Raw genomic sequence first — 13,514 nt, 5'->3', positions numbered from 1 at the left:
GAAGCTCTCTACGCACTGTGAAGTTTGGAGGTCTGTAGCGATTGACTCTGCAGAAAGTTGGCGACCTCTGCGCACTATGCGCCTCAGCATCCGCTGCCCCCTCTCCGTCATTTTACGTGGCCTACCACTTCGTGGCTGAGTTGCTGTCGTTCCCAATCGCTTCCACTTTGTTATAATACCACTGACAGTTGACTGTGGAATATTTAGGAGCGAGGAAATTTCACGGCTGGACTTGTTGCACAGGTGGCATCCTATCACAGTACCACGCTGGACATCACTGAGCTCCTGAGAGCGACCCATTCTTTCACTAATGTTTGTAGAAACAGTCTGCATGCCTTGGTGCATGATTTCATACACCTGTGGCCATGGAAGTGATTGGAACACCTGATTTCAATTATTTGGATGGGTGAGTGAATACTTTTGCAATATAGTGTATGTCCAGGTACAATTCAAGACTCGATTTGTAAAGTCTGTACACCATTTGGGTACAAAGACACAGTTCCAGATCATACTTCGGCCCTGTTCATTGTGGTCACAGTGTCGGTCGGTCGGTTTCATCTAGCGCCACCATGAGGTTCAAATCTGTGGCTCAGAATGAGGGGAGAGAAACATCTCCTGCTAAACATCAGCATGTTAGCGCTGTCATTATGAGTGAGTTAGCATTTAGCTCAAAGCACCGCTGTGTCTCAGAACAGAGCCCCAACATGGCTGTGGACTCCAGTCTTGTTTGATGGTTTTGAAGGTTTTATGAATTGGTACGTTAGAAGCTGACAGAGCTGCTGGCGCCGCAGGCTTTTAGCCTCATTTATTGTGATCTATTTATTGTAATCTATTTGTTGTAATCTATTTTTGTACGTATGAACGCATTTGTTTTACTATTTAACTGTAAATGAACTCTGAAACTTTGAAAGAAGTCGTAGTAGTGACTCAGACTAACTGGTGAAATCCAAAGAATCAACAACAGGTACGGTCCTCACAACACACACACACACACACACACACACACACAAGCAATTAAAATAAAGGTTTCTATAATTAATCGTTAATGAGTTCAAACAACAAGACAATTATATTTCTTGTGTTTTCCTTCCAGATGCTTGTTTATAGCCACAGAGGTGACTAAAAATAGGTCCCTTTGGTATCCTTTTGCTATCTTGTGTACAATTTACATTTTTAATGCCAGCGATCTGATGTCACTTTGTGTAATTAATGTTGCTCGGCTTCACTATAATCTCCATTATAATCAGAAAAAAGGTCGGTTGCTCTTGAAAAGGTGCCGTGTGGACGTAAGATGAGGTTCTATCTTTACCTGACGAAGCCTGACAAAGTCTGATTCACACGCTCAGGTAAGACGATGGCATCTTTTCAAATATTCTATAAACCATGTTCAGATATTTGCACTTTTAAAAAGGCTGATATGAAGTGGTGTTTTGTTTGTTGGTGTCAAACTGAGCTTGAACAGGTTGAACAGGTGAAGTCACATACAAAGCTTTTCATTTCCCCAGTGTGAATGATTCCTCACTTGTTGTGTGTTGACAGCAGATTTGTCCACATCCGTCCATCTATTCCTCTGTCCGTCTGTCCGTCTGTTTGCTGAGGACGGATGGAGCTTTTACCGTTTGATATTTCACCTGAAAGCCCCAGAGGTCTGTGAGTGTTTCTGTGTTGGTGATTGTGTGGTGGACTGTTGTGTCTGTGATGCCCGCTGCAATCAAGCTGATGAGTCATAACTTCATCAGGAATATATTTGTTTTATTTAATTATTTATTATCATGCTCTTATCTTACAATGTCATAGCTGTAAACTGCATTCATGCGTCTTGTTTGTGTATCTGATACGGTAAACATGTTATTCTGATTTGTAATCTCGACACACACACGTGATTTCACCGGTATCATGGTGTCATCAACAAGGGGAAGCAGCATGCATGTTGTCGGAGCTTAAAATCTACTTTTCTTGAGAACGACAGAAGCTGGCTCTCTCACAGATCTCCTCCAGACCTGATTTTACTTCCTTATTGTTTAAACAAACTGCTGAATGTGTGAAAATAATAATAGTTATTGCAAAATCAACCCAGTATGTTGAGAAGTATCTTCCCTCTGGAGAAGGTAACACGTATTCTTATGAGACCAAATAAGACCATCAGGAGGAATCTGGTTTCATGTGTCTCCCATGAAAAACAGCTATAAAAAACACGAAAATAGACAACTTACAAACATAATTTTCTGTCCTGACTTCATAATGAAAAAGAGGGAATAACTGTAACTTTGGAAGATACTCTCCTGATTTAAGTAACTCAGACAGCTGAAGCCTCATTTGAGCTTCAGATAAACTTTTAATGGCCCGTCAAAACCTGGTTCATGTACACGTGGGAATGTTTTTTTACTTGTTTTTATAGCTTTTCTTCCTGACCTTGTGATTATGTGGAAGAATAAAATGGGTGACAATAACCTCAAATTGAGATTATTTTGTCACACTTTTTTTCTGCTTTTGAGCTTCCTTGAAAGAAAAAGCTCTCGCTGCCTGTTGATGCTGAGGTAGCGTCATGCCTGCAGTGGTGGAAGAAGTCCATCTGGTACTTCACTACAAATATCAATATCACACTGTAAACATAATCAGTTACACATTCAAAATGTTACTTAAATACAAAGTATTGGCAACAAAACATATATTGTCAATAGTAAAAGTACTCATTAGTGGAGCTAATTTTAATTACCATACTTTATATATGTTAGTGTTTGGTAGTTTAACCCCTCAACGTTTATCATTTTTAAAATGTTAATCTGACAGTAACTAAAGCTGTCAGATAAATGTACTAATAAGAATAATAAAAGGTTTTCCCTGTGAAATGTAGCTGAAAATGAAAATACTCGAGTATATAAACATAGTACTTAAATACAGTAGTTGAGTAAATGTAGTTACTTTCGACCACTATCCTGGTCTTCTGGTCCACTAATGTTAGATGCCTCCCCATGTTTGCAATACTGACTCCTTCCTACTGCCAGAGGCCCCTCTACAACACATATGTTGTATTGTATTACAACCCTGCCGAGAGATTACATTTATATACTACTAATTCGTTTTGATAATTACATTTTCAAGGACACAAAATTGCTTCCTGGATTATTCTTTTCCTGTACAGAAGCTGTTACATGAGTAGTTGGTCGGTGGTGGGCGTGTGGTTCAAGCTAATCGAAGGGCTCCTTTAAAGAAATGTGACCCGCCCCTTTGTATTCAGTCTTAAAAAACTGGACCACACCTGAATCAAACAACCAATCAGGGTTAGCTAGCACGTAACTGGCCAATCACATCGACTCTGTACAAACAAGGCCGTTCTACAGAAGGTTCCACTGGAGAGTGAATCAGAACGGTTGGAAGAGAGGAATCACAACGCAGAACACCTGATTACCCTGATTGGTTGTTTGATTCAGACCTGGTCCAGTTTAAAAAATAAAAAAACTAAATACAAAGGGGGCGGGTGCTCACAGACGTCACATTTAAATAGGATCAATTAAATATTGTTGGTGACATGCAATGGTCAGAATGTGTTATTCAAACCGAAACTATAATTTAATAATATTGCCAACTGTAGCTTTAAGTTCAGGGAGATTAACCGAGAGTTTAGAGTTCCTGAACAGAGCCTTGAAAGAGTTTAATCATGCTTCAGATGCTACGTGTGGGTAATGTAGGAAAACACATTTTTGTAGATACGTTCATTACAAATGTTTCCTCATTATGTTAATGAGATAAAGATAATCATTAGGAGACAGAGAGGCTGTTCATGAGTGTGTTCATTGGCCTGGTGTTTTTATATTTCGTAGCATTCACATACACAATCTATGTCTATCTGCATGAATAATAGTGATGGAAATGTCTGTGGATCAACACTGACGCCTCTATCACCTCACTCCTTCTCCAGAGACATACCTGCCCACGTCCACCAATCACAGGTCTGTTAACAGCACCTGGGAGCCTGATGGCGTCACTTTCTTCATCATCCAGGGCCTCCCTAACCTCGGCGAGAAAAGGATAATCCTTTTTGTCATCCTGCTGCTGGCTTACATCGTCATCCTGGGGGGAAACAGCATGATCATCTTTGTGGTGCAAAACAAAGCTCACTGTTACTCAGTCTGACGAAGGTGAAACGATTAGTATCGTAATCACTGCCACTGTTTTTTCTCACGCAGGCGCTGACTGATCCGAAGCTCAGCACTCCCATGTATTTCTTCCTCTACAACCTCTCCTTTGTGGACATTGTCTACACCACCACCACCATCCCCAGCATGTTGTCCAGCTTCCTGATGGACATGAAAACCATTTCCGTCCCGGGCTGCTTCCTCCAGATGCACTTCTTTATTCAGCTAGGCGTTACCAACTATGCCATCCTGACCGTCATGGCGTACGACCGCTACGTGGCCATCTGCAACCCTCTGCACTACAATGCCGTCATGACCCGGCCCGTCCAGCTGCTCCTCATTGCAGGAGCCTGGGGCTTCGGCACCTTCTGCACGCTGCCGGCCACCTCCATGACCTGGCGGCGGCCTTACTGTGGCCCGAATGTGGTGAGGAACGGCTGGTGCGACCTGTCGTCTGTGAGGCGGCTGGTGTGCGCTGACACCTCCGTGGATAACATAGTGTCAGTTTCCTTCGCCATATTCTCGCTACTGACCACAGGAGTCCTCATCCTCACCTCCTATGTCCTGATTGGTGTTTCCATGTTGAAGATGGGTGTCGCTCAGAGGCTGAAGGCCTTCGGGACGTGTGCCGCCCACCTGACTGTGGTGTCCATCTCTTACAGCTCGGCCTCCTGTGTATTCATCTCCTACCGGATGGGAAACTTTTCACCAGAGGTACGAGACTAATCGTCCAGCTTTACCTTAATACGTCTTACGTATGTCCACTAAAACAATTAAGGTCCTGTATTCAGCACCAGTATTTTAAACACGACGAGCAAAGAGTTTGAAGGTTCATTCTTGACCTTGGAAACAGCAATGTGACAAAACTTCACTTGCCTTGTGTTTCCAAATCTATCAACCTGGGGCCTTGCTCAGCAGATGAAGTTGCTAAGTTGTCATGGACATGTTTTAGTTGTTATCATGTGACCTACGTTTTGAATTTCTGTTACCTTAAACCACAGACAGTTTGTTGCATTGGAGGACCAAGACTCTGAACACACAGCCCTGACCCACCACAAAGATGTCAGATGTCTCAAATTGCTGAAAAGAGTGTTGAACTTGAAAACTCAGATTCAGGAGTTTTGTGAGATGAATGGAAAGTGAATTCTTGAACCCAAACGTAAGTCACATGATGAACAACTCCACTCACTGCAGAAGGCCAAAAAAAATCAGGTCAAAAGTATCAAAGTACCTCGATAAAAAGTCTGGTGGTCACCAAAAGTATTAGGAACCATGTTGATGCTGCATGGCCATTTGGGAACCACAAGCACTCATAGCAAATTTAATGGAAATCCCAAACCGCCAATCATTTTTGAAGAGTTGACGACAGACTGACCAACCTCCTTTGACCTTTGCGTGTTCAATAAAGCATTATATTTCATTTTGTTTCAGGCTCGTATCATTGTGTCTATGCTGTTCACTGCTCTGACTCCTTTCCTAAACCCGATGATCTACAGTCTGAGGAACAGGGAGCTGCGAGAGTCCGTCAGAAGGACTCTGAGCAGGTTCAGACCTGCTGCAGTGTTTCCCATGAAGGACGTCAGCACAGTGTCCTGACTGCGAAAGAAAACCTGCCACTCTGCTAACTGGACATCCAGCCGTCTTAACGTCCTGTAGTGACCTCTCTGTTTTGTATATTGTGACACATCATATGATGTTTGTTCAGCTGTCTGTACACAAAACTTACTGTGTGAAACCTGCTTTCTGGGGTCACATTAAACTAGTTTATGATCCTGTTTATGTCTCAGAATTCATGTCCAATGCTTTGCTGTTTGCACCTTCTATTAGAGCATGCGACTTGTGTGGCACCCTAAACAACATTAGGGGCTCCAGGTGCCCAATTGCAGCCTAATTAAGGGTTCAATCAGGCAGCTGATTCCCTTTGACTTCTCCCCAGAATCAGAATCAGAAATACTTTATTGATCCCCGGGGGAAGTCTTAAATATCTCAAAACCTGAACAAAAAAATGGAAACTATCTGCATGGGTAGATTCCTTCTCGAGGTAGTGGAGGAAATGTGTTTTTTGGATAATAATAATAATAATAATAATAATAATTAGGTCACATGCAGACCATACTTTTATATTCAGGATAAGGAGGAAGCTCCAAGTTGATTATGTAGAAATGAAGATTTACTTTTGACACATTCAAACATTCTGTATTAAAAGCATATTATTCAAACAAACAATATAACTGTGTCTGAAATCTCCTGTGAGCCCATATGCATATGAAGTGACCATATTTTGAAAGAATAATAATGTAAAATTCAATAAAGTTTTTATGAAAGTGACCAGCGGGATGTTTAATTAGGACAGATGATTGTATTGAATACAAAAAAACAAGCTTAATCAATTGAAATGTATGTGAAATATTATCACATGTCAACACATACAAAGTTGTCAACGTGAAATATGACAAAGTCAGATTAAAAATAGAAAAAACAATTGAGTATAATCCAATTTTTATGATTTTCTGTAAAGTTTGAGACATTTCACTGCAGACATCAAAATACGCTCAAATTCAACTTGATGTTAAAGAAAAAGCTTTGGTGAGAACAAATTTGACCTTAAATTCCCCTGAAACTGTTGAGGAGAACTCAAGGTTCTTGACTGATGAGACCTTTGTTTTAGGGGCCGTGTGCATTTTTATTTATGCAAAGTTTTCACTTCCATGACTTTATTCTTGTGAAGCACGCTGGCGATCTTCTGTCTCAGCTCTTTACACTGCAGCCCGTAGATGATGGGGTTCAGGGCCGGGGGGGCGACGTGGAACATGACGGACGCCACTTTCCCGTTGTCCGCCCACTCGGGGCTGCGGTGCATGATCATGGGGGTGAAGGACGCAACCAACATGATCAGGTACACGGCCAGGTGGGTGGCGCAGGTCTGCAGCGCCCGGCTGTTCAGAGCCTTGTTCCTACTGCTCAAACACACCATGGCGATCCTCAGGTAGGTGAGCGAGACGCTGCACAGGGAGGAGCCCAGGATGACCACGGCGCTGCCGAGGCCGTAGATGTGGTTGATGAGAAGGTTCTGGCAGGACAGCTTGAACAAGGAGGCGTTGTCGCAGAACGGGTTGATTATAACCCGCCTGCAGCGCGTCAGGCGGATGGTGAGACCCAGGAGGATCGCAACAGAGATGAAGGCCACCACCCAGGCCCCCACCGACAGCTTCGCCACCATCCTGTTGGTCATGATGGTGGCGTATCGCAGGGGGTTGCAGATGGCCACGTAGCGATCGAAGGCCATGATCATGAGCACGGCGTGAGAAGTGCCTGCGTGAAAGTGAGAGGCGAAGGCCTGAACGACACAGTCTACGTAACGGATGTACCGGTCTGCGATCGGAGTGAAAACATTACTGAGCAGGCGAGGAACGACGGCCGTGGCCCCGAACGCATCGTTAACACTCATGTTGCAGAAGAGCAGATACATGGGCTCATGGAGGCTCCTCTCCATGAAGATCAGGACCACCAGGCCGATGTTGGACACCATGATGAAGATGTAGATGAGGAGGAGGAGGACGAAGGCGGGAACAGAGGACTGGGGGCTGACCTTTAACCCCTCGATGAATATAATGTCTGCATTGAAAGTCTGGTTCTCCATCCTGCAGGGGGAGGAACCTGGAGAGGACCACAGACAGAGTTCAGTCAGCACTGTGTCCGTGATGCTGCTAATAAAGAGGAGCTGACAAGAAGTCACGTGTGTGAAATAACCTCGAAATGTCTTGAGAAAAATCCAATAGAGCCTGAGTACGGCAAAAAAAGAACAGGAACAAAAGAACACACCTGTTTTTCATTGACTTCAGATATTTCACACAGATTATATATAAATAACGTAGTTATTTGTCTCATTGTCCCCTTGTCCCTTTTCGGCTGTCTGTGCAGCAGAAAGACGCTAACATGTTTGAAACTGATGCTACATGACCAGAGAAAACAGAGAAACGGGGCTGTGGTATTCCCTTTTGCTCCAAAGGTAGAAAACCTACAACAACCAGAATGCACTGGGCCCGTTGCCTTCCGAGGCCACTCCTTACACAGTGACTTGATTTTAAACAGGGTGTCGTGATGTCGCCCCCCTCTCGATCCGGGAAGTCACTCCCCGCCAACGTTTCCCTCGACGCTCTTCTCCAAAATACTCAATATTCATGTCTTCATGAGCAACAATCAAAAAACATAACAACACAACACAGTTTGAAAAAAACAAACATCCTCAGTTATTTTATATTTTAAAATAAATAAATAAATGTATCATGGTGGTGGAGGACAAACATCACACACACCCGCTGACTGCAAACCAGAAATCTGAAATAACCGAAGCTGCTTTATGTGTTCGTGTTGGACGACATCATCGTCACCAAAACAACATGGAGGTTGAACTGAAATCTATTTCAGGTTTTCACATCTTTGAATGTAAATATCCATTTATTTACATATCACTGCTTCAAAATCTGATGTGAAAATCAAACAATGGAAATGAGTTCATACATTTATGTTCTCCTGTTTCGTCTTTCTGGCGTTTGTGTCCAACTTGTTGTAACACATTTACATCAACATGCTGACGATGGTCGATAAAGGAACTTGTACGTTTTAACGTGTAAAATAAAAGCAGCACTGTCACAGAAAATCAGTCACAAAACAAAACAATTTCACTGCAGTTGAAGAAAACTGCCTTCACTTTTCACTCTGTAGTCAACTTTAGACTTTACATTAGAAATAAAACAAGTTTCAAATATACAAATATTGAAGTCAAAAGAGAAATTAAGCAGAAACCTTCAACAGAAAACATGATGAAGTGCATTAAACCGTGGAGTCTGAAATCATGAATCAAGTTCTCAGGTATCGACACAAAAGTCCTGTTTTCAGCTTTATGAACATGTGTCATCAAACTGATTTCACTTCCGGCTGCTGCGCCTTAAAAACACATGAAAACACTCGAGAGTCTCGTCAGTCGGTCTGCAGACACGGTGCCACCGACAGGACTGAAAAAAGATCATTTCAGTTAATCAACCAGAGATGCTGCTTATGAAAATGTTGTCATGTGGTCAGTAAACACGTCATGGACAGATTCATGTTTCATATTATTTCATTTCTTCTCCTTTCATTGACGTTTAAATTTGAATCACAGACACATTTTTTTAAAGGAGCCCCTCAATTAGATATTGTTAGTGTCATGCAAAGGCCAAAAATGAGTTATTTCAACTGAAGTTATGATTCAATAATATTACCAACTGTAGCTTTGATGAAAAAACAAAGCAGCTTGAAAGCATCAGAACAAACACACCTCGCTGCTTTCTTCAGGAAACCAGTTTCTGTCACAGCTTTCTGCCTTTAAAACACAGCAGACACAATCAAGACATCCTGGCTAGCTTGTGTGTGTGTGTGTGTGTCAGGTTTACCTCTGTTGACGAGAACCTCCTTCAGCCAGACCGGAGGTGGACTGACAGACACTTTATACTGCTGCTCAACAGTCACCAGGCGACTGTTGCTGTCAACTTGGCATCAGCATCATCCTGCAGGTTGTCAGTGTTTGTGTGGACTCACGGGGGTTTTGGCCGTCAGCTGTTTTAGTGCACAAGAACGATGCTGCTGCTTTATTTTCATGGCAGACGTTTGAGTCCTCAGTCTTTATCATCGCACACATACGTGAAGGCCAGCAACCCGTCCTTTCTTTGAACAATACATAGTGACGACGCGTCCATATTGTAATACTTTGGCATAAAGAAACTGAACTATTATCACTAGTGGATTCATTCCCATAAAGAAGCTGTTACAAGGAGATATTAATGCGTAAAGTTTATTCAGTTATTTGAAATACTGAGCATAAAGTCATAGCATAGACTTGACAGCTGCTAAAGCTAGCGTCTGAATGTTTTCTGACTATAAAGACAACAACCTCACAGATAACAGCAGAAATGTGCAGAGGGGTTTTATTTCTGTTACAGCAGAAGTTCTTATATATATTCCTTAATCTCATTCAGCTGCTCACACTGACGGGGATCAAACCGCCAACCCTTCAGCTTCAGCCGGGCAGATATTCTGTTTATCTAAATATATAGATATATAGATATATATAAACGGAACGTTTCACTACTTTAATTACCATTTCCTCTACATTTAACTCAGTTTTGTCATTTCAGCTCACACAAAGTCATTTTTTCCTTTTAAATATGATGATAATTTTTTCTCTGACGGCTTTGATTTGCAGTCCGTAGATAACAGCGTTCATGGAAGGAGGGACCACGTGGAACAAGATGGACGCCAGCTTCCTGTGGTCCGATAAGTGAGGGAAGCGATGGAGGATGATGATGATGTTGCCTGACATGAGCAGGATGATGTACACGGCCAGGTGGGTGGCGCAGGTCTGCAGAGCTTTGCTGTTCAGAGCCTTGTTCTTACTGCTCAAACACACCATGACGATCCTCAGGTAGGTGAGCGAGACGCTGCACAGGGACGCTGACATGGTGACCATGGCACTGATGAGGCCGTAGATGTGGTTGATAATAACGTTTTCACAGGACAGCTTGAACAAGGAGGCGTTGTCGCAGAACGGGTTGAGTACAACCCGCCGGCAGCGCGACAAGCGGACGCTGAGGCTCAGGAGGATTACAATCAAAAAGAAAGCTGCCCCCCAGGCCGACAGCGACAGCGTCACCACCACCCTGTTGGTCATGATGGAGGCGTATCGCAGGGGGTTGCAGATGGCCACGTAGCGATCGAAGGCCATGATGATGAGCACGGCGTGAGAGATGCCTGCGTGAAAGTGAGCACAGAAGGCCTGAATGACGCACTCATAATAATGGATGTAGCGCTGCGCGACCGGAGTGAAGACGTCACTCAGGACACGAGGAATGACGGCCGTGGCCCCGAACGCATCGTTAACACTCATGTTGCAGAAGAGCAGATACATGGGCTCATGGAGGCTCCTCTCCATGAGGATCAGGACCACCAGGCCGATGTTGGACACCATGATGAAGATGTAGATGAGGAGGAGGAGGACGAATGTGGGAATGGAGGACTGGGGGCTGACCTTTAACCCCTCCAGCTGTAGAACATCCATATTGAAAGTTTGGTTCTCCATACTGCAGGGGGGTGGGGGGGGGGGGGGGGGGGCTGGAGAGGATCACAGACAGAGAGTTCAGTCATCAAAATCTGATGTGTCAATGAAGATCATCATCATCATCATCAGGAGTTTAAAAAGGTGAAAGTTGAATAAAGTGACCTCTTGATTCAACAGAGCCAAAGTCCCGTCCTGAAAAATTAAAAACATTGTTTTCATGATTCAGTTCTTTGACACAGGTAACAGGTGTGTACACGTAATAAAGTAATCAAACGTAAAAAAAAAACTCCTGTTAAGGTGATTTTGAAGTTGTTTAATTGTTTAATTTCAGTAAAAGTTAGTCACACTGAAATCAAGATCATTTTTCACTCACAGTTCTGTTTATCACTATTATTTAGAATATCTTTTAATTTTTCAATATATTTGTTTTCACTGGTTGAATGTAAGTTTGGTCTGTTGCCAAGGCACCCAGTAAAACATGGAGGGTGCACTGAAATCCAAACATTTCAAGATCATTTTAGGTTTTCACAGCAGTTATATTAGCTTTGTTATCAGCGCTGTCACAGGTGAATATCGCATGTAGAATCAGAGACACGTTCTAAACCTAAAGGAGGAACGAAACCGGCTTCAAACATAAACGTTCTCACTGCGTGCTGAGATGTCACATATCCAGGCACAAAGAGAAAGTCTTACGGTTAGCTTCAGGACAATGTCCAACCTGTCTCTCAAGTCAAAACAGGACAAATAGACACCAAACAGAAGTCAGGTTGTACAAAAAGCCAACAGTCAACAGTGAATCTCAATAATTACAGATCCTAAAAACACCTCAAAGACAACTCAAAGGTCAGCTCTATGTTCACTGTGATTTCACTCATTTCCACAGCAGCCTGGGAACGTACAGCCTCACTGGTGAGACGCAACACCATTAACAACATTTCAATCAACATTCAACCCGTCCAGCAGTGAAGCAGCAACAACAGGGTCTTTAAATCTCATATTTAAGAGTTCACACGTGACTCTGTGACCATTTTTACAGAACAAATATGAACATTTAATAAAAAAGCAGCTCTGAAACATTCACCCTTTCAGTCATTTCATCAGATTATTGTTTTCCTGCTGTCGTTCCATTTCATCTTGGATTCTTTTCCAGTTCTCCAGACTACAGATCATTTTGTTCATCAGTGTTAACCTTTAACTCTCGTCGTCTTTCTCAACGTAACATACGACGCAGCACATTCAGTACCGACGACACCACTGTTAAACTTTATGAGTGTGCGTCAGGTTTACCTCCGTTGACGTGAACCTCCCCAAGCCAGACCAGACTTGGACTGACTGACGCCTTTTATGAGACGACTCAGCGGCCCCTGGTTCACGATGCTCCGGGCCACTTTGGGCCTCCGCTCCTGAGGGCTTTGATTTCGTCATAGCCAAACACCTTAATGATGTTTTTAAGTTGCATCCATCTTTGTTAAACTCGTATCAAGTACATGCGTTCTTTACAGAAGTTAACTTTCTTCGACTGTTGTGACGCACGAGTGCCGACTGTAACGTGGATATTAGTCTCAGGGAAGACATGCGGAGCCACTCAGGAGGACCGGTGCAGGACAAGACATCGATATCTCCAGAGAGCTAGCTAGCCTTAGCTACCCGGCTACAGACAGACTGAACAAAGTAAAATCCACACGTTGATCAGTCCACTGTGGCTTCACTCTTCAGCAGCAGTGATAACACAACGTTCATCCATCACAAGGTTCACTACGAAATAGCACAAGCGAGCTAAAGCTAACAGCCTCTGCGCTGCGGCGTGCGATAGGTGACAGTTTACAGAAGTAACACAAGACAACTACTGTCGTCAACTATCGTCTCACCTTCGACAGGAAGAAACCATTTTGTGCACTTTGTAATGACTCAGTTTCCATGATGAAGTCATTTTATATATTATTCAAATATTCAAATGAAACAAATGTGAATGAGCTGAATAGCTTCCAGTCAAACATGAACAGCCTCACAGCTTTCCTTTGAAGGTTTTCAACTTTCTGCATAATGTCTTTTAGTGTTTCCCACAGACAGACTTTACTCGGGCTGCCCACAAAGTACATCAACCGAACCTGTTTAAGACATTTTGCTAATTTTGTTCATTTATTATTCAAAGAGAATCATTATCAGAGACAATGCAGTTCAGCTGTAATGTTTGGAGACGATCGGGGGTTGAGGGGAGACAGGGTCACAGAGTTTAGCCTGGACCCTTTCTCTTTGAATTAAAGATGATTCATGATGAAAACACA

At 43.0% G+C, this 13,514-nt stretch overlaps 3 protein-coding genes across 3 annotated transcripts; 1 reads left to right on the top strand and 2 right to left on the bottom strand.

Moving 5' to 3' along the window:
• Positions 1-1,603: 1,603 nt before the first annotated feature.
• On the top strand, positions 1,604-5,761 carry or6at1 (odorant receptor, family 6, subfamily AT, member 1). The gene is made up of 4 exons (XM_070917600.1): positions 1,604-1,646; positions 3,920-4,101; positions 4,188-4,850; positions 5,633-5,761. Exons 1-4 carry the CDS (start codon positions 1,604-1,606, stop codon positions 5,759-5,761), a joined length of 1,017 nt encoding a protein of 338 aa, XP_070773701.1.
• A 1,058-nt stretch (positions 5,762-6,819) lies between these two features.
• LOC139294831 (olfactory receptor 5B17-like) lies at positions 6,820-7,776 on the bottom strand. Its single transcript, XM_070916768.1, has one exon. It carries the CDS (start codon positions 7,774-7,776, stop codon positions 6,820-6,822), a length of 957 nt encoding a protein of 318 aa, XP_070772869.1.
• A 2,544-nt stretch (positions 7,777-10,320) lies between these two features.
• On the bottom strand, positions 10,321-11,250 carry LOC139294953 (olfactory receptor 52N5-like). The gene has a single exon (XM_070916970.1). It carries the CDS (start codon positions 11,248-11,250, stop codon positions 10,321-10,323), a length of 930 nt encoding a protein of 309 aa, XP_070773071.1.
• Between the last annotated feature and the right edge of the window lie 2,264 nt (positions 11,251-13,514).

The sequence above is a fragment of the Enoplosus armatus genome, chromosome 13 (assembly GCF_043641665.1).
Source record: "Enoplosus armatus isolate fEnoArm2 chromosome 13, fEnoArm2.hap1, whole genome shotgun sequence".
Taxonomy (NCBI): Eukaryota; Metazoa; Chordata; class Actinopteri; order Centrarchiformes; family Enoplosidae; genus Enoplosus; species Enoplosus armatus.
Note: the sequence above shows the minus strand (reverse complement) of the source record. Positions and strands in the feature narration are given on the sequence as shown.